General features: G+C 35.2%; 1 protein-coding gene across 9 annotated transcripts in view; it reads right to left on the bottom strand.

The window, feature by feature from the left end:
- The window catches only part of SDCCAG8 (SHH signaling and ciliogenesis regulator SDCCAG8), a 97,278-nt gene that overhangs the window by 58,211 nt on the left and 17,320 nt on the right, over positions 1-21,747 (bottom strand). For 5 of the 9 annotated variants that reach the window (XR_014943900.1, XR_014943899.1, XM_015857638.3 and 2 more), the window contains exons 11-13: positions 19,488-19,622; positions 15,818-15,934; positions 4,216-4,358 (exon numbers count right to left, since the gene is read on the bottom strand). Coding sequence is in view for 7 of the 9 variants with exons in the window: in XM_015857638.3 (XP_015713124.2) it covers positions 4,216-4,358; positions 15,818-15,934; positions 19,488-19,622 (395 nt within the window). In the remaining 2 variants the exon portion in view is untranslated. Of the gene's footprint in view, positions 1-4,215; positions 4,359-4,610; positions 4,688-15,817; positions 15,935-19,487; positions 21,468-21,747 lie in introns of those variants that run through there. The other 4 variants (XM_085541257.1, XM_015857643.3, XM_085541259.1 and 1 more) reach the window with 3 other exon arrangements.

The raw sequence follows: 21,747 nt of genomic DNA on the forward strand, positions 1-21,747 counted from the left end.
ATATAGATTAAATGGGAAGTCTGATGTCTGAGGTAGACATCACAATTCTAATAAGCAATGCTGGTGACATCATGAAGCACAACAGCAAAGCTGTGACAAAATAATGCCACAGGAACCTGGAGGTGGAATGACAGATTTATGTGCTTTATTTATTATACACGCATTACAATTAGAGTTAATGGTGTTGCTGAAATCAACAAGAGGCTGCTAGGAAGACCTGTGCATAGCAGGAAGGCACTACTAAAATCCACTATACTCCCCAAATACCACAGCCTCTGATACAATGCTTTCTAGGTAACATTTGTGAAAACTAGGGAGAAAACAAAAAAATCACATAACTGAAAAGATGAAGAACAACAACAAACCCTTGTCGATTTTTCTCCTTCAAGGAAGTGGCACAGGCATTCAGTTACCCTGAAATGTCACATTCAACTGAACAGAGAAGTGCAGTTTGTTATATGGGTTAGTAACTTTTCTTCACCTAGAAGTCATTCAGTACTGTTTGCAATGTCTTCTTTACCCAAACAATAATAGTAAATAATGAACAAAAAATCTGCTTCAATTCTATTCAATTACATTTTCCATTAAATTTTAGATGACATTACATCCAAGTGTATCTTGAGCCCTGTGCCTATGCCCACATCTGAGAAAACTTGTGATTACCAAGAAAAAATTCAATTTTGAAATTCTGCGATCCCTCCAATTCTTAAGATTTAACTGTTCTGGCATACAAAAACAAGAGCTACATCTGACAAACCAAAGCAAGCAATAAATTCTGATTTGTTTTGTAACAAAAAGAGGAAAGACTCCTTAATGATGATTGTCTTACACTAGAATAGTGAAAGTTTTTATTAAATTAGATGACATGCTAAAATCTTTGCAAGCTGTTAAGGTCTTGCATCTTTCACGTGATCTTTTCCACTAGCACACAAACATGATTTTTAACAATCACGCTCTCATGAGCCAAGAACAATCGATCTGTATGTTTTATATGCCTCAAGGAACAGATTCAGATAAGCTTAACCAGCATGACCCAATCATGTCAACGTAACAACAACTTAAAACTGACTTTAGGAGTAATTTCAGAAGATTTTTCTACTAGGGAAACTACTAAAGTAAAAGCAAAAATCAAAACTGGGGTTAACAAAACTACAAAAAGTTATGCAAGTATGGTCAGATTCATAACATGGTGACATCTACAGAATTACAACTGACAACTGAAACTACACTGCAAAGGTTCCATATTTTCCCAGTTATTTGAAAACATACATGTTAGAATTACTAACTAGATTCAATAGCAGGAAGGCATGTTAATAGCAAAGATTTCTAAGCAACATATTGCTCCAGAAACAAAGGTGACAGGAAAAGGCAAATTTAAACTATGTGCAATGGTTTAGAATAGCTAATTGTAACCTCTTTCTTGATTTTTTTAACAAGTACACTTTGTTAACTTAGACACTGTTTAGCAGTTAATCAATCAACGAGGTTTGAAAACTGGGATACAAGAAAAGAAGTGGGACTCCTGAAGAAGAGCACAGCTCTGCAGAACACTTTCTTTTTCTCACTAAGACATAGGTTGTATCTTTTAAATTTAATCCTTCATATTATCTTTACTGTCTCATGTTTGTATACTAGAATCTAAAGCTCTTGTATTTATTTTATTATTCTATTTACTTACAATATCCAAGCTTAGAATCACTGGATTAGTAAAGAACTTTTTTCATTAGTGATTTACTAAGTCATACAAAGCAAACCACTTTTCTGTAACTCCCCAGCTACATATAATTTTTGCCAGAACAAAGAAAGTTTACGCAAGGCAACAGAAACACCATCCACAAAGGTATAGGAATAGTACAGAAATCCCTCAAGTTCAGCTTTTAGAGGAGACTTGCAGTTGACCAGCTGGTTCTGTCCTGAAAATAGGGAAGCCAAGGCCAGAATACCCAAGAGATGCATTGAATCAGTGCAGTTTCTGTTGCAACCTCCCACAGGCAGGACTCTAAAACTTAAAATCTGTTTTCCTTGGCAAATGCCACAGTGTACAATTCCACAAGCCCCAAAGGATTGATCTTACCACTACCCTTCAAGTGAGTATTTTCTCTGGCACAGCTGCCACTTCAGGTGAAGGAAATAATGAAGGAGGACAGACTGCAAGTGAATCAAGTTCACATATGACAACTATGGATGTACTGTGCCATTAAAAACACACTAGCTTTACAACACAGCACTGTAATGCCATTAAAGACATGTAAATCTTGACCCTCCACGAGTACAGCAAGCTTACTCTACCAGAAGTGACTGAGAAGGAGAGTACAGGCTGAGGAGAAGTGTAATTTGAGTTGGGTATCTTTTCCTCTGTGACTTGGGGAAAACAGAAGACATTATGAGAAGATCTCTAACCCTGTGCTACCAAGATAGGTACACAGGGACCAAAGGTAATAGTTCAGAAGCAATACATATCTCATCCTTCCTCAACCACCACTTGTGACATTAGCATCACCTACTGTATTCCTTAAAAGAAGAAGAATATTAAAAAAACCTAAATAGCACTATAGAATTAAAGTTATATGAAGGAAAAATATTTGAATCAATTTCCCAAGTTTAATGTACACATCTTTCTCACGGTCATACGGCAGCACAGAAAACATTTGAATACCTAAAATGTGTACTTACAATCAGAAAACAATATGAACAAGAAGTATAAACAAAGATAAGGACATCTCATAAGAGTGGCCACACTTGGTCAAAGTTGTACTAATTCAGTGCCTGTCTCAAAAAGCAGATGCCTATTAAAGACTGTAAGAACAGGGCCAGCATAAAGCATTACTTGCCCCAAACACTGTTCCCAGCCTCTAGTGATTTGCAGCTCACAAAATTCCCAAGTCAGACACCACAGACTGTAAAGATACCTGAGTCACCTGTACGTTAGCTACCTCCCCAGAGCCATACTATGTAAAAGCAGTAAATAGTGCTGATTTTTACAGGCCACACATTTTCACAAAAATTCATTGGCCAGTCAGACTTCCACCAAGATATCCAGAGTTTTATTGCATATAATCAGCCTTTTGCTAAAAGGAGCGTGGTGAGCCATTTGGTTAACTATCACAACAAATCATTATTAATAAAGTTCTGCTAAATCAAAACTTTAGATATCTTAACAACTCACCCAAAACTTTTTTCAAGTTCATTAACCTCTAGCATATTTTTTCTCTAAATACAGGCTGTTAGAGTGGTACTTTCTTCCATCTGTTAAACTACCGTGCTCTGAATTGCACAGAAATGGAGCTGAATAAAAAACTGATTCATTGAATTTAATAGTTTAGATGAAGCTCTATTTTATTTCCATTTACTCAATGGCAGAACTCTCATAAAGCCCAAAGAGTACAAGACTTGAACATGCAGACATTCTGCTAAGTGATAAAAATCCAAGGGTTTTTTCCCCTCCCATGTAAAATTTAAAATAACTCAACTTTTTGATTAAGGACTGAGTAAAAATCTTCAGATTTCTTTCTAGATACTCAGTTCTCAGGTGAGAAGAAGGGAGGAGTTAGAAAAAAGCCCAACACATACACAGTCAAAATCTTCCAAGAGTAAGACAGTAATGTTGTGTGTGACAAAAGGAAAAAAAAAAAATAAAATTCAAGCTGGAATGAATAATTGGCAGGATATTATTTTCTAGAAATGTTTAATGAATAATGTCATATCATATCCACCAAACAAGTGACTTCAACACCCTCTGCACATTCTTGAGTTTATCTCCTAATTGTAGTTAATAATGTTACCCTTTGATTGTTTAACCCTCAAGGAAGCTTAGCATGATTAGGTACATTTATATGTTTCTGGTCATTCACCTATATATACATTCTATTCTTTAGGGGTGCTGCTGTACATTACAGTCTGAAATGACATTTTAAAATATCCTCATCCCACCAAGAACAGTAACAGTATCAAGAAAGTAGTTGCACTCTTCCCAGCTCTTTTTCCAGCCTACAAGTATGGCACCTCACCGCTGGGGTTAAACATTGCCTTTGCTTCACACTAGTAATTCTCTTTTAGCTGCTTATAGCTCATAACTCAGTCACTCAACTCTCCACTTTTAATATGATTGAGGGCTGCCCATGCAATGACTGCAGCTATCAGCTGTGGGGAAAGCCTGTGGCAAAAATATTAGCAGAATGAAATTGGTACTATAGCATGTAATAGGATAAGGGGTACCTGGTGAGGTGCAGTTGGTGCTCAGATTTACTCAGCAGTTCTGTCAGTTTTAGGCAGTCCTCTCTGGCTCCTGCCACATCCTGCTGGGCTTGTTCCAAACGCTGCTTGTTTCCATTCAGCTCTAATCCCAGTTTTTCTATTTTCTTAAAAAAATACAGAACCATAGAAAGTATATTTAAGAAATGCATGGAAACACATTTAAAGATAGTAAATCTTAATGTGACAAAAAACAAAAAGTAACACATATTTTTGCTTTAGAACAAAAGTAATTTGATGATAAAAACTGCAAAACAAGTAAATTAAACTATTTGACATTATATTCTCATGCAAAATCAAAATGCATACCATATAAATACCATAAACACATTAATAAACAGTCAAAATTATTGCCTTGGCATGTTTAAGAGATCCACGTTATGATCATTTTCTTATTTCTTCATGCGAAAGCTTCCATATTTGTATCTGTCACTCACTGCAACAGAAAGCAGAACACTGACCATGTTTAGATGCTACCGGACATAGGATATGTCCTGTGTTTGCTTATCTATTCCATAAGCAACAGTGCATGGGAATCAAGCTCTTGTCATACTCTTAAAACATTATGTTAAGAGAATACAGGTAATTTTGTGATTTTGTTCTTCTAAAACAAGTTATTTATGACTAAATCCTAAATAGCAGTAATTCTACCATATTCTTTACATTATAAGTCTTTATATGTCAACTAAATCAAGAAAGTAAACCTGATTTAGGTAATGAGTACTTTAATTTATTACACGTATAACCATCAGGAAAGTTGCATGACCAGCATCTTTGATTCCAGTGAAGGACCCTGGACATACAATTGCCAACTTAATCATAGTATCAACACTTGAAACATTTTCTATAAACATTCTCAGAAGAAATAGAAACCAATGCGTTTGAAACATAATGCAACACTTTGTCCTAAGGATGTTCTAAGGACTGCAATGTAATACAGAATAAGCTAACAATACATGTATTTTAAGGTAGTAGCTTTCTCACACAAACTCTCTACACAAACATTTATCCATTATTGGAGCTAGAGAGAACTTTTAAAGTCATCTAAAATGTGAAAGGATATATGCAGTACAGAATAAAATTCTTCATGCAGGGAGTCAGTGTGGAATAGCTATTATACTTCAAATTCATACCATAACTTATTTTGTCATAGCTTTCTCATGTAGACAGGCCTTAGTATCTTCTTCAGTTAATTGAATTATTCATTCAAACAACTACAAGAATGACTGTAATTCAGTGCCAATATTTGCACTTGAAGCATCTTTGTAATAATGTTGTCTCCGTTCCTCTTGTGAAAATGTTAACTCAAATCTCTTCCAGTATGTTACGATGTTACAGATAAACACAATTTCTCCATCCAGAAAAAGGTTTCATGATGTTCTTTTCATTGATATTAGATACCGGTAATTACTGTATACTTTTCCCGTAAGACCGTTCAACAAAGGTTCATGATATATGTTTTGATTGGAGTTTGAATGTCACCTTGATGATACAGGACACCTCCCAGATTAAACTGATAATTTCAATTTTGAATACAAAGCGAGTGAAAGTATTTGCAAGGTCATTAGTCTCCTTCCCCTTCAAAGACTGTAACAACCTATTGCACCATGAAAATATTTTCATACCAATCCACATACACTTTGTCTTTTCACTTGTTTCCAGAGACTTCTGCTTACTTTCAGTAGAACAACAGAAGTCTCAGCAAGTTCTCTGCACTCTAGTCTTCTCAGCAGCAGTAGTTTGACAATATTATTTCTCCATCTATTTTAAATTAGGACATGACCTTTTCCCATTTTTACAAGCTAAAACCAGAAAAGTCCTACAACACTCATTAAAATTCACTTAAAACAATATATCTTTAAAAAAGATAACAAAAATATGAATTAGTTGAAAAGAATCAAATAAGTATTTGAAAAAGCATAACCACAGCAGTAAACATCAATACACTTCACTGCCACTCTGTAAGGGAAAAGCTTCAGTGAACAGAAGGGCTTTACACCATTCCCTCAAGTTAAATGAGCTCAGTCAGGTTTTGACAGAGACCTACAGAAGGTACCAAATTCAGAGCAGAATGATCCGTGGTGAAAATGTTCTATCAGCCAGATGTTGAACCTTCAGGATTCAACCCTAAAATGCATCCACAGATTTCAGCTGTCATGGATATGCACAACGAAAGAAATGAGTTCTCTATCAGTGACTCCGTAACAGGATCTTTAAGGACTCATAGGGGTTTTATGACTTCCCTAACAAGTAACAAGGAAAAAATATGGGTTTTCATGATCAATTTTATTTCTGCTACTTTAATCAGTAACCCCAACATTCTACATCAGATGCTTCTTTCCAAACACACACAGGGGCATGTACGTGTATTTGTGTGTATGTATACAGAAATATATCTTAAATACCATTATTTAGACATCATCACAATGCGAGTGATGAGAGGAATAAGAATTCTAACCTAGCAATGGCCATAGCAGAACTAGCAGACAATCTCACAAGAAAAGGATGGGAGGAAACTACTGTCATCCAAGAAGACATGCTAACAAGCAAGTTACAAAGCAATGGTGTCTGATCCAGGCATACTTTAGAGAAACTAAATTATTCTTAAGAAACCGTCATTAAAAACAACTTGGTAGAAGCCAAGCATTATTATGTTGAAAACTCACAGCCCACTTCCAGATGCTAGATGCTCCCTCAGTTCAGTAACTCAGACAATGGCTTGAAACACACAAAGCCTCTGAACCTGAGATCTGTTCATGCATAATAAAAACAAAACTTTTCCCCCTCCTGCAAACGATGTCAGACTACAAAAAAGCATACACTTCACCCAGAAATATCACAAGTCAAGCTCATCACAAGGTAATCAGAATTCAAAATACAGAAAAACTCCATAATCAATGAGTTTTCTTCACTGTTCCCCAAGGAACCTTATCAGATAGCGCCTTTCCAAAACTACTGAGATGCAGGCTAGTTTTCGTGTTACTTTTTGTACAAATTTCTATTACTGGTAAGCTGCAAGCAGCTCTGTAGCTGCTATCTGGGCTTTAACATAACTGTAGGGAGAAGTAGAAACAAACCACCAATTTTGATAACAACTCCACTTCTCATGCAGTGTTAATTTGATCCCTCAGAGCCTACCACTTGCAGTGCAGCTTTTTACATGATCGGATAATATTTCTTCAAGATACTTAACTTTTCAATGTATGTGAGAGACAAGAGATGGAGTACAGAACAGAAAAAAGACAGATGACAATCCTGAGTTTAAGAAAATCTGAAACAGATTTTCAGTTTAACAAGGAACAGAATTATCATAACGTATATGTACAACAAGACTACATTAAGCTTGGAACATTGAAACAGGCAACTTCTGGTGCCTAACTCCCCAACTTTAATATTCTTATTACTTCTGCATATAATTTTAAAAGTATTATTTGATCTGCCTTGCACTGCCTAAACTTCTGGAAGTACGGAAAAGGCACTTTGCCATTGAAAGATGGCAGCCTGAACCTCAGCAAGAGAAACATATTAGTAAGAGGAAGCACATTAACACCACTCTGCATTCCTCTCCAATTCAGTTGGAAGAAGGAAGCTTTACCTAATGATAATTAACACACTGGCGAAATAACACCACAGTTAGGATTTATATACATGCCTATATATACCTTCTCAGAACTGAAAGTATTTTATGTTTGTAGCATGCAGTACTTTCTAGAGGTTGATGAAACAGTTCGGATTCTAAGCTTTTCTCATTCATTAGTTCATGAGGAGTTTACAGTCTTCTGATTTTCACAATGCATTTTGAGGATAGTGCTGGAGGTGCTCATTCAGTGACATAAATGCAGCTTACAAAAGGGCATAAAGGAGGATTTCTCAAACACTGGATGAACCTTCACATATCCTCCCCATTAATAATCTGAAATTATCTTCACCTATGAATACTCATTTATTTGCAAAAACATTTTAAAATCAACTAGACATTTCTTTAACTCCATAAAATCTGATAATATTAAATAATGAAGTAATTTGATTCAAAACAAGCCAAATTAAAGATTAAAATAATTGCTTAATTCTTTTTGTACTGATGCTGATTCTATTGTATGCAGAAAAATGGAACTTTAAATTCTAAACCAGCAGATGTTTTTCACAGAATTTTAAATAGCATTTGTCTTTTCTGTCAGCTTTGCTGCTATTTTTTAGATTAAATGAATGAGAATGATTAAGCAGTGATAAAAAGTCATACTCTGTAAAAATGTAAAAACAACTTGAGAAGCCTTTTAACAAATCAAAAATATATTAACACTAAATGAGCTAATAGTTGACTTATGACATTCACTGATATACCAGTATTCTTCCATACTAGGTATGAAATCACACACCAAACCTAAAAAATACATTCTGCACTAACTATACCATAGCAGAAATTCTGCAGTAGTATAATTTTGGAGGGAAAGAGACATCCACATATTTACAGTACTTTCTTTCCTTTGTTTCCTACTTCATTCCCTTCATTTTAACACTTTTAAAGGACAAAAAATAGAACCAAGAAATAAAGGAATGAAGACAAAGTAACAAAAAGCAAGATATAAATGTTATGGTTGTCAGCGCTTGCACCAAAAGGCAAATCAGCAGCTATAAAATCAGATACATTTCAAATTAATATATAGTAAAACTTTAAAGGCCCTGAAGCTCCCATGCTCAGTTTCATTTACTAAAACAGCCCTTCAAAGCAATGAATTCGTGCACAGGAGTAAGGCTAAAACTAAGGTCCTTTTAAGAGGTACCATCAGCATTGCCATTCAAATGCACTTAACCACTATATATAACAGCAACTGGGAATTTCTGCATTGTTTAAAACTAATCTCAACCAATTCTGCCTGCATTATATATTTATGTACAAATTAATCCAATACAGAATTATCACGCACATTTTCTTGTTTTCTTATTTAAATTATGAGAAAGAGCAAACTTTTTCAGCAGGATTCCAGTGTATTTTACTTGAAGAAAACTAGCAGCCCATATTCAGCAGGGGTCGCTTGCAGTCATTTCTATCTTAATCTTGATATCAATCAAGCAACACTAAGTTTTGGTCAGTCTCTAAACCTCAGACCTCCCAGGCACGGCCATCTGACATAGCATATTGCGCCTGAAGAGCTATCCAACTTCATAAAGTGAGTTAGGGGCATCGCAAGGTTAACCTCTGCTAGGCCCCAACAATGTTTTTCTCCCTTTTGAATACTACTGAATTACTGCTGTTTCCTACTTAAATCTGCTTTGGGACACAATGTAGTTTTGAAAACTAAACTTGGTTTTAAAGAAGAAAAACCCTTTCTGGAAGTATATTTAAGATTAGAAAGCTGTGACAACGTACAAATAAATTGCAAGAAATACAACATGAGCAAGGCATAAAAGAGTCTATAAAGATCACCTCTTTAAACTAGAGTCAATTTCTTACAAACATAGAACAACTCAAAGTTCTACAAACCATTTAGCCCAAAACAAAAATCTCAGGTTAGGAATGAAATTGATTACCCACTCATATATTGACACTGAAAGATGAGCAGAAGCACAAAAGTATCTCCAATAAACACACAGAGTTCCTTTTCCAAACCAACAGTCCACAAATCTATAGATCTCCAAATACTAAATAGAAAAGGATTTAATCTAGATGAATAGCATAGACCACAATTCATTGTACAGATATTAATCATTCTAGCCTTATCTAGTGGAAGTCTTGCAGTCCTCAGGTGCACAGCGTTTTGTGACCATATTATCACTTAAACTGGAACATAATGGCATCTGGCAGCCATGTGGCACCCCTTCAACGTAATGAAGGGCAAAACTTCATGATCAGAGCCATCTCCTACGCAAAGGCCAGGAGCAAACCTGCTTCCAAAATGATAGAGCATTAACAGAGCTGAGGGGCTACAGATTGCTAGAAGAGAGGCAGAGAAAGAAAAGGAATAGCACGGAGGTGGGATGATCTTAAGCACATTTTTAAATCTAATCAAAGCAAACTTCCTATCTGTAACTGTTAGCTATGTGCAGCTGGGGCAAGAAAAAAAATAACAGACAAGATCTGTGTTGCTAAGTATATATTTATGAATATGCACAGACAATTTTTAAATTAAGCAGTACTTTAACATGGCTGTCCTTGTGCAAACTCTCAAAGAGCATCACTGCGCCGGGATACTGTGGATAAATACCAAGAGAAACAGAAAAGAATAAATATCTTCTACAAGGATTTTACCTCATTATTTTCTTGAAAATATTTAAGCCACAATACTATTTCAGGAACAAAACTTTCAAACCCATGAAGATTACTATTGCAGCATTTTAACAGACAACACTGCTGTACTAGAAATTAGCTCAGCAGCCACCAGTAGAGATAAGTGATTTTGTACCATAGCGGAACAAGATGCATTTTTAAATGGACTGCAGCTGTGAGTGAGGATGTTGGGGAAAGATGGGTTGGTGGAGAGTAGATAGTTTGCTCACTGATTTTAAAAGATATTATCAGAAAAGGAGGGATACATATAAGAAATGCAAATGGGGATCTTACACCTTCACTGTGGAGAAAGACGACAAAACTTACTTCACTTATCCTTTCAACCACATCTTTCACATGACGGATGTGGGATTGTCTCTTCCTAGATAGCATTAAGAAAAGCTACACAGTGACAACAGGCAAGTGACAGTCAGGGACTTCTACATTATTTTTCTTTTTAGTAGATTGTTAACACAGTGACTATTTATAAAGTCACCCTTACTCTAGTAAGAGAATTGAGAAAACAGGCATTTCTGTAAGCATTAAGTTTACGCACACTACACCAAGAGCTGTGCAATTCTTTTCCTACTTTGAATAATATTTAATGTACACAAATAATTTTATGTGCTACAAGGTATCACCACTCTGGGTACTAGAGCATGGATCAAGATTACTTAGGCCAGTGGCAGCTATGAGAAATAAAATTCTGAGAAGTAAATTGGGCTGAAAAAGCTCATCTCATTCTTCTCAGCAGGCCAGCTGAAGAATTCTGAAGAATTTCAAGCTGCCTTAGTAGAAGTATTTTCATTTTTGTCCTCCCTGCCAAACAACATGCAACTACATTTACTAATTTAACAGAATTCCCTTTAAAAACAGAAACTTCTGAGAATCTTTTTAACTAATGGAGTCACAAAATATTCAGTAGAAAAATGAACATTCTTCTAACAGCTCTAAATTCTGACATATAATCCTAACCAATCCTCACCAGAGTACCAACCCTTGCAATTCTATTGAGTTTCAAAACATCTGGTGATATTGTCAGTGTCCCAGCCCTTGAAGAACTTCAATATTTAAAGCATGGCTTACGGAAGTCTCATATGTGTGCGCCGGTGGCGCAGTGGTAGGAATGCCGCGTTGCAACACCGGAGGCCCTGGGTTCGAATCCCCCCTGTGGCGCAAGTAGTAGAAGTGCCGCTCTGCTACACAGAGGCTCGAATCACGGGGGTTGGACTCGATGATCTCTAAGGTTCCTTCCAACCCGCACGAGACTATGATACTATGACTATGATATCTATTCACATGTTGACATCTCAGGGAATCAGTGTCTTCAGGAGGTTGCATTTTATCTTGTATTGGACACGCTTTATTCTGGAAATGCACATATACCCAAATTCTTGGCCTGTTTTATTTTTGATGAAGACAATCAGTAATCTCTTCATTTATAATGTCTAAATTAGGTTACTATAAATCATGGATTTATGACAAATGATATAAACATTCCCAAAATACCTTTTGGCAAAATGCTTTTGGACTGCAATTTTGCCAGATTTTTATTTGTCTGCAAAATTGTCACTCAGTCTATAGTATATGGAGACATCATTTAGGTTCTGTCATGCAACAGCAAAATGCTCTTATGTATAACTCTTTCCATGCATATAGGTTGTGCATACTAATGACTCCATCCTCTTGTACTTGGGCTGAGAAACTTACAAACCACAGATCGGAAAAGAAATAAAATAAAATCTTGGGTTTTTCTGGTAAAACATTTCTGGAGGTTTCCATTCTGTCATCTAAGAGGCACACAAAAGAATTTCGCTATCCCCAGTTTCAAACTATATTTGGATAATTTTAAACACAGTATCAAAAAGTTAACTTTACCCTACTGATGATGTGTCGTTGCGCTAGTAATCCTCTAGTTTTTGCAGGTTAAGTTTAAGGGCTTGGATTTATTCCTACATGTTTTTCTGATTTTTCACATTACAAGAAAATGCACAGGACTGATTTCTTCTAGTTGCATTTAACTTATCCCAGAGCTTTATTACAAGACAAGTTGTGAAACACTCCTGAGCTCTTAACAAAGATGCCCAAATTAGCTGGGACTACATAAGCCAAGACTACAAACCGTCTCCTGAAGCTTGCAAAATTTTCTAAACCAAATAAAAATGATTTACACAGAGACATGAAGCAGAAAAAAATGCAGAGCAGAAAAGAATAAGTGATGCTAATCTGAGGAAACAATGACTTCAAATTTTCTCAAAAAAGATTTCTACAAGAAATACACAAATCAGCCCATGCAGTGCTTCTAAATTCACAGAAAAAGTACTGTAAAAGTGAAGTCCTACTTTGTCAAATATGCCACAATTTGTTCTTCTGATAATAGCTATTTAGGTTAGGGCGTGACTTCTCTCTGATATAGCTGTGCTAGTACAACCCCTAGTGTGGACACTGTTTACTGCCGTGAAGGCATTGCACTTGTTTGTTTTTTTTTTGTTTTTTTTTTTTTTCAAGCTTGTTCCTAAGAAGATAAAGCATTAAGTATTTCATTTCAGCACAGTCACAACCACAATGGGAGAGCTGAGACAGAAAAGAGAGGGCAGCAGGCTATGCTACTTCACAATACACCGGCTCCAATGAACAGATGCAGTTTTTGTGTTGAGAAACTGTGCGGTATATACACTCCTTGCCCCCTGCACCCTAAATCTTAAGGTTAATCACACCATGATGGATGATATTACAAAATAATTATTCAATTTAAAAGTTAGCACTGCTCTTTGCTTCTTTATTTTCATTTAAAATATTACATATTCAATGTCAATTACAGGTATTCCTACAAAAGCAACAATAGTCTACATTAGCCCCTGTTGAGATAATAAAGACAGGAAAAGAGATATCAGGAAAAAAAAGAGGAAAATACTATATATTACGTAGATAAAATTTCCTTTAATTTTTCCAAATGATACAAATTCACTTTCAAAGATTGTTATAAATATCACCTTTTACCAAACATATATCTGATCATCTCAGATTGCACACGTGGGAATTTGACTCTTCTGACACACCTGGATAACATTAATCCTTTTTATAAAGTCATTATATATAAACTCAAATACAGCCTCAAAATCAGAAATTATCCACACAATTAAAAACCAGAAGCACATCTCAGAAAACAAGGAAACTCATTCTCAGTATATCAGAAGTGAATTTGAAATAACAATTTGCTTTTAAAACAGAAAAATGCATAGCAGCACTGTTTGTACACTACTATCTCTCCACTTTTAAAATATAAATATGTATTTATTATGAACAGATGGTGGCCAAGGAAGGTATCAACTCTGTCTTAGCCAGAAGGTCAGGTCATGGCTGAGAGACCAAAGAACATTTACTGTTTGCAATTCAGTGCCATGTAAGATGAAACAACTTAGTTCCGTCTTTAAATGCACTGGATGTGATTAAGCTGTTTTCATTTTATTTATATGAAACAATGACCTAATGTTTGTAAAGCTATGCTTTAAAACAAGAAGAATGGAATAAAACACACCTTTTAACATATTAAATAATATTAGGACCTATACAGAACTTTCTTGATGACTAGAGCCTCACCAATGAAACAGCTTAGAGACACCAAGCCTTAGAACTTAAAAAAAAAAAAAAAAAAAAAAAGAAAAAAAGAAAAAAAAAAAGAAAAAAAGAAAAAAAAAAGTTTGTTTTCCATTGTTTTTTTTTCCTGCTTTTCTTTTACAAAGGAACCAACAACTGTACTGGAACATTATAGTTGCTTCAGGTAATTACTGAATTACTCTAATAATCCCTACAGGTAGGGATTCCCCCCTCCCATCACTTTATTTTGATTATATCAAATTACCACATTTTAGTACATCCATTCCCACAAGGAATAAAATACCATTATGTCAGTACATGAGGTTAGAATATTTTGTTCAATTTTGCAGTTTATTCAGAAGGCATTCCTGAAGCAAGTCGGAGAACAGGATTTAAAATCCAAGTTACTTCTTCAGATATCTTATTAAACACATCCTGTTTTATTTGTATGCCAAGATTATGCCAACTCCCTTATCTGTGATATCTGTCAAGGCACAGACGACAAGCCTGCTTTTTGTTTTTCAAAGTGTCCTTAGGCCTAAGGGATGCAGGAGGATAGAAAAAAAAACAACAAAAAAAGCAGCCCTGAAAACAAAAGGCTTTGGAAGGCCCCTGCTTTTCTGGGTTGTAAGATTTTTCAATACATATTAATGAGTTATTTTATCTAATTAACTTTTATGATTTTATGTATCTTTTTATTATAATTTGAATCAATAACATTTCAAGTCCAAACTTGTACTTAATTAAGTTAATAAACTTATTGTCTACATGCAGATTCTGGACAACTGGTGAATAAAATTTAATTTCAGAAATACTGCATTTTTTCCTACGTATGTTCTTATATAGGGACAGATTTGTTCACTTATTTACAAGTAAAAGAATGATTTAAAACTTGTTGGATAGTCTGCTCTCTGTACAAAATCCACATAAAAATTATGCTTCCACGCATCTTATGCACTCTCCTCTGTGTACTCAAAAGAAATTTACTCTCGTGAAAAATCACAAATTTTGAAGGAATAACTAAATAACTAAAGGAAAATGGATAAAACTTCAACAGAAAGGGCACTTCAAAGATGCAGAGTACACCAGTTAAAGCTGTTTGCCAAGTATATTGCATGTTATCCTAATAATATTCCTTATTGCAGTGGATGTTTTTTCACCTGTAAAGCATATACTGTTTTTATTTTATTTTTTATTTTTAATATATGTATAGTATAAGAGACTGTTTTTTAAACTTTCCTATGAAGCCTGACATTCGTTAGACTTGAATCTTTACAGAAACTGGAATACAAATGACTTTCTTTTTTTCCTGGTACAGTTGGTTTATATTTAAGACTTTGTAGTGTTCAGTCAAGCTATATGTATACCTAATTACATGTGACTTACTTGTGAGAAAAAACTGTATAAGCATATGTATACAGTATATACAATTTAAGTACATTGTATGAATTCATATTCCAGAGTAATTCTGTATTAAAGCATGGGATGAGTATTACGTAAAACTTAACACATTAGGGCTGAAAACAAGAATAAGATAACCAAGAGGTATTTACTTAACAGTAATAGCTGGCTTGTTGCCATTAATTCAGAAACCATTTAACAGCAATAAATGATCACTATTAGAAAAATGAATCATTCTAACTTCCGAAATAACCCTATTTAGGCTTCCAATAACTGCAAAGCTACAGCAGTATCATCTCTTACCTGGTCCTTAATTTCAAGCTGCCTTATAGTTTTTGTTCTGTACTCTCTGAGCTCCTTTTCTGCCTCATCCTTCTTCATTTTGGTTTGATTCAACTGATAGCGCATTTCTCCACACACCTGTTAGATTATACAGACAACATGATCCGTAGCTTGAAGAACCAGGATTTGCAATGAGATCTTTTGGTGCCCTCTAGAGGACGTTTAAGTGCAAGATTTGAATTTACAGAAATTTTAAGACTACATATGGTAAATGTTTTTTACATAAAAAGTAGAACTGAATTTTCTATATAGTGATTAACTTTGAAATATGCATTGCCTTCTACATTCAAGTATATTTGGATCACGATTTAGCTAACTATAAATATTTATGTTGTAAATATATGTGCCACTAAATACTGTTAAACTATTGTTACTTTTATATTCTTTTCCCATTCTTTTTGAAATCTCAAGGAAGTCTATGTGAATACTTTCAACAACCTAGAAGAATCTACCCCATTCCTGTATAAGGGCATAGCCTCTTGTCTTCCCAACTCTCTGCTGTGAAGAAAACATTTAGACGTTAACACATTAATTTTCCAAAGTTAGAGAACTACAGACTTGCTATAAGTCAAAGACGAGTTATTTTTAAAAATGTGCATTTCTACCATATGCATGGGCCAAAAGAAAGGGAATGAAGCAACATTAAAAAAAAATAAAATAAAAAAAAATCACTTTCACAAAACCTACAAGTATTCTGTGCTATTGGGATGTTCACTACCCTAACCCCCTCATTCCTATTACATCTGATAAGTAGCTTGACTTCAGAAGGCTTGAGGGAGCCCAGTCCCTCCCACACAACAAACTACTACTCCAAGACATTATTACTCTCCTATTTCCCAATTTAATGGATTCTATTTAAATCTATCTGTTGGGAATGGAGAAGGACAGCAGACAAGCTGTCTCCTTTTCACTTTTCCTGGCCAATTACCTCCAATTCGTGCCTATTTACTTTATCTTAATAATTAACAAAACATCAATATACGCAAGATTGCTATCCTTCACAACCCCTAATGAGAACAGTTACCCTCAGGATTTTCTTACCAACTCACACCTGCCCTGCTCATACTCTTCCACAAGACTTCTTTTCTAAATAGGCACATTTTTAATGTGCTGCTGGTCCCATGCACTTCTCAACAGTCTCCTCTCACATATTCTACAAAACAAATTTGTTTCTACTGTTCAGTCTCATCTCTCTTCTCACTTCCATATTTTTTAACTCTTAAAAAGAGAAAGTAAATATGCATACGACCATCAGGTCACCCTATGGACAAAAACAAAAGGAACTGTGACAAATGCTTGTGCCCAATAGTCCCAGATCTGGCAGAATTAGCTATGAACCACAATTTATTTCACACTTCCACAAAAGCGGACAACCTCCAGAGTAGAGAGGTGCATCAAAATAGAGAGATGCAACAGTTTATATTTCCTATTTCTCAGCACAAATTTCCTCCCATTTCCACACTGGTTGAGTACTCCATGGGTTTACAGCCTATCCGATTCCCTTAGCAGTTGTCCTTCCCTTGTTTACTACTTGGTTAACCCCTCCTACTATGGTGCTGAGATAACCTCTCATAGTTTACCTTTTCTTCTGGTTACCACTGAAAGCACAGAACCAGCTTGTACATCTCTAAATGCTGCTTAAAAACACAGGTCTTCTATTCTGCGAGCAGGGATTTACCTCATATCTGAGCTCCATGGCACCTCTTTCAATCTCTTTAGAGTCATAACATCTTACTGTTATTCAAAACCAGCATTTCTTTCCTCAAAAAACTGTTCTAACACTAAGATAGAGCATCACTTATGAATTAAAAGTACGAGAGGGGAAAAAGGATCATTTTCTTGGAGGATTACTTGCTGATTTAGTCCTGTTGCAGATAATGGAAAGTACCAAATGCTATAAACTATTATAATTGTTTTCTATATTTGTTTTATTTATTTTTAATATTGAAATGTGATATGCAACTGAAAAATCCCAAGAAGCAGCTGCATGGATTGCCAGTCCTGTTTTTTTAACTCCTTTCTTTATATGAAGAATGGACATACTGTGACCTGTTCCTTCCTCCAAGCAAAATAAAAAACATGCAGCCATCCCTGCCTTTGGCTTCCCCACACAATGCACACTGAATAACACAGAAGGATCAGCAGATGGTGCTGTCCTAATAACTGATTTTCCAGCCTCCTAGTAGTTCAGAATGAAGGTTAAAAAAAATTCTCACCATGCTTTTTCCCTCCCACTCCTACTACAGGTCAAAAAAGAATTTCAGAGAAATCCTAATTTACTGTAATGGCAAACCATGTTTGGAAATGAGTCAGATCCACAAATGGATGTACACATCTTACAGCTAATGAAAGCAGTCATGGTAATGTATGTAGTCCCAATAGTTCATCATCAGGACTTTCCTCCAGAATTCTGATTTGAGCTCAGAGACATGAACGCACTTTTCCAGTCTCTCAGGACGGTGCAATGAAAACACAGTACTACCTATTGCAAAGGGGTTGATATTCTCTCAATTTTAACTCAAGCAGAGACTAGGAATGCAAAATTGCCACTCATGAGATTGCATCAAATCAGTAGGCTACAAATTTAGTCAACCCAAATCAGTAGATGTTTGGACACACTGCTTCCATCCCCCTGCTACCCCAACCACAAAAGCAGCATCACAGCTATCCATGAATCTGGTCCAAAACAGAAGCAGTTAAAACAGATCATTTTTACATTCTTAAAATGAGCTTTCATATTCCTTTTAATTGAATTTGAATTAAGTTTTCTAACGAATTTGACTGGCTCTTTGCTGTAAGTTTTCTGCATAACTTACACTTATTTGCATCAGCACAGGTAGCTGAGGATGACAAACAGCTGACAATCTCTCCAGACGTGGAGGCCTGAAGAACAAATTGCTCCCCAAAACCTTCCAATTAACTACTGGCTGTAGGATTACTGAGCAGCCACATAAACATTTCAAAAGGCCATAACAAATTTTCATTTGCACATTGCCTATCCTGCATAAAAATTAGCATCCCCACATCTTCACGAAGTTGAATTAATTTCTATAATAAAAAAACTAACTGCTGTAACAAGACATCATTCCCCGTTACAGGCTTCAGACTGCATTTGTTTTTTATTTCTCATGGTATGACTAACACTGAGGCTCTAACAGGATGAGAAATGTGCAAAATAAAGCACCCCAAACCATTACAGACCTAATTTGAATATGAATTTTTAATACGGTATATATGAAACAGAATTAATATATATTTTAAACAGTAGTTCTTATAAGAAATATTTCTTAGTAGAAATCAACATTAATTAATAAAGGAGTACACTGCAAAGCATTTCTTCAAGAAAGTACTTGAAAAACTGTAATTACAGGACAGGGTTGATTACTGTGGTGCCTTACACCTAATATGCATTATAATCAGAATTTGCATAGTCTGTGAAAAAGAAAGCTTAACTTTAGAATCACAAGGTGACTTGGCAGACATGAAAGTTCTCTTCTGTAAAACTTTATGTCAAATCTTCAGAAGAGTTTACATTTACAATCACACACTCTTTAAAAATACAGAGGAAAATGGAGAAACAAAAAAGTCTCATCTTTAAAGTCACAACAATAAAGTACAGCAATGTTTCTACCTTGTTCATCTCCATTTCATGAGACGCAAGCTGATGTTGTGATTCTTCTAGCTGGCTGAACAGAGAATTCTTTTCCCTTGTAATTCTCTCTACCTGAGCCTCTAACATGGCAACATTCTCAGACATGGCCATTACCTGCAGAAAACCCAAGAACACAGCAATGGTGAAGTTCAGACAGCTACAGATCTAAACCCTGTAGGACTTTCTCCTTGAAAGTAACTGTAGTTATACTGACAAAATATACACCAAGAAATTCAAGAAAAAACATGAATTAGAAATATAATACAAATATTATCCAAAAATGGCTAAATTACTTTAGTAATCAGTATATTATTTTGAATTAATTTATCACAGGTTGTGTATTTGAAATGATTCATTAGTCAGACCAGTCTCCAGAACTTGCTACCATAATCAGTGTCATAAGCATCCAGTTGCAATATTTTTGCTGCTGTGCAAGAACTATTTAACACCTTCTTATCTGTTCTAATGTAGATTGGTTTCAACAAAATCACATTCCCCCGGCTATCTTCTGCACCAGTAAAAAGAAAACTGCCATTGTAACTATATTTATTCAATTAACTCCAAATACAGACAGTATTTCAGCACTCAAAGTCAAAGCATAATACTGTACAAGAAGCACACAAATAGTATGTTAAAAGTTCTAATTAATTCAGATTGAATTTTACTGAATGCTGAAAAAAATGTAACAATAAAACAGAGACAATGACCCTTCAGCTATTTAGCCCTGAAGCTTACTAATGTAAGTGGAAATAATGGTGTCTGACAGTTTTAGGTTAACTTAACAGGAATTCAAAGCCAAACCTAGAAGATTATATATTCATAACTATTCCTCAGTTATTACATATCCACCTGAATTTTGGATCATTCCAATTCTTTCCCACAAACAAGTGACTTCTTAAAGAAAGTGATAAAATACTCACATAGGAGTTGATTTGATGCACTGCATTCTACCATTTTCCTGAAGCATAATAGCTGGTCGAATAATATGCAGACTTAAATTATATATATAGATCACAGTTTTCTAGAAAGTCACTCTATATCTTTCTTAATTAGAAGAAAAAAAAAAAAAGAATGACATCATTGTAATATAACTATGCATTATTTAGTGTGTATGTGGGATTTGGAAAAAAAAGAAAAAAAAGATAGACTACAGCTCTTAAGACTTGAGATCAGTTTCAGTAAAATACAGCACAGTGTGTGATGAAATACAAGATGATGTACTGACATGAAGGAATGAATTATTCTGCTGATAAAAAAGTATGACATGCTTGTCACTGTCACCAGAGAGCAGAAATCAATGCCTTTGCTCCCCCTGTGAGTAAGCTGTACGTCACCATGAGGCTCTACAGCCTCCACTTCTTCAAGCAGAATAACCCAAAGGATCCCAGTCACTCCTCACGTCTTGCCCTACAGAGCATTCAGCATCTTCACAGCCCTCCTCTGGACAATCTCTAATAGTTTTGTCTTTAAGGATAACTTCCAAAAGACAGCAATGTCTTAAACAAAAAAACTGCTTACTGTTCAATGATGGCTCACTATCCACAGTTTAGGTTTTAATCTCTTTTTGCCTCACCAACAGATCTATGAAGAGTTTACTTTTTAAAACACCAATCCTCATTACCATACTTAATACTTGTTTTTATATCTGGAATTGAAGTCAGAGACTTTAAATAACAGCTTCAGAATATTATTCCTCCATCTCACAATACCAGAAATACAACCACATTCCCTTAGTTCTATATACTACATATAGTCATATTACTATACAAATACAGAAAAAGCATACAGTCAGAAGAGAAATTCACTGTATTATTTCCAAAATTCCACCATAACATGGTTGAAGAGGCCTCTAAATCAAACATCCCACAGGTTTACTGCTGTATGAAGTTTCCTCAGTATATATGACTGGGCAGAAAACTCTTGTACTTAGTATTCAACATCACACTTGGATCTAGAAGTCTAAAGCAAGATTATGTTACAACAGTCAGTCAGTCTCAATATAAATAATGAGAGAGATTCTGTCTGAGAGATTCCATAAACATAAGGTTGTTTTATTTTGCTTGAAAAGAGTCCTGCAGATTTCTGCAGAGACGCAAATTAAGGGTTGATCAGATCCCTCTGACAAATACCATATTAAAACACAATTACAATACTGTAGCTTTGATATATTTTGTAAGTATTATGTAGCACAAGGTCCTAACCTTCATACATACAAAATTTTGAATGTTCAACTTGACAA

The sequence above is a fragment of the Coturnix japonica genome, chromosome 3, assembly GCF_054131305.1.
Source record: "Coturnix japonica strain WE chromosome 3, WE-NBRP24, whole genome shotgun sequence".
NCBI classification, from domain to species: Eukaryota; Metazoa; Chordata; class Aves; order Galliformes; family Phasianidae; genus Coturnix; species Coturnix japonica.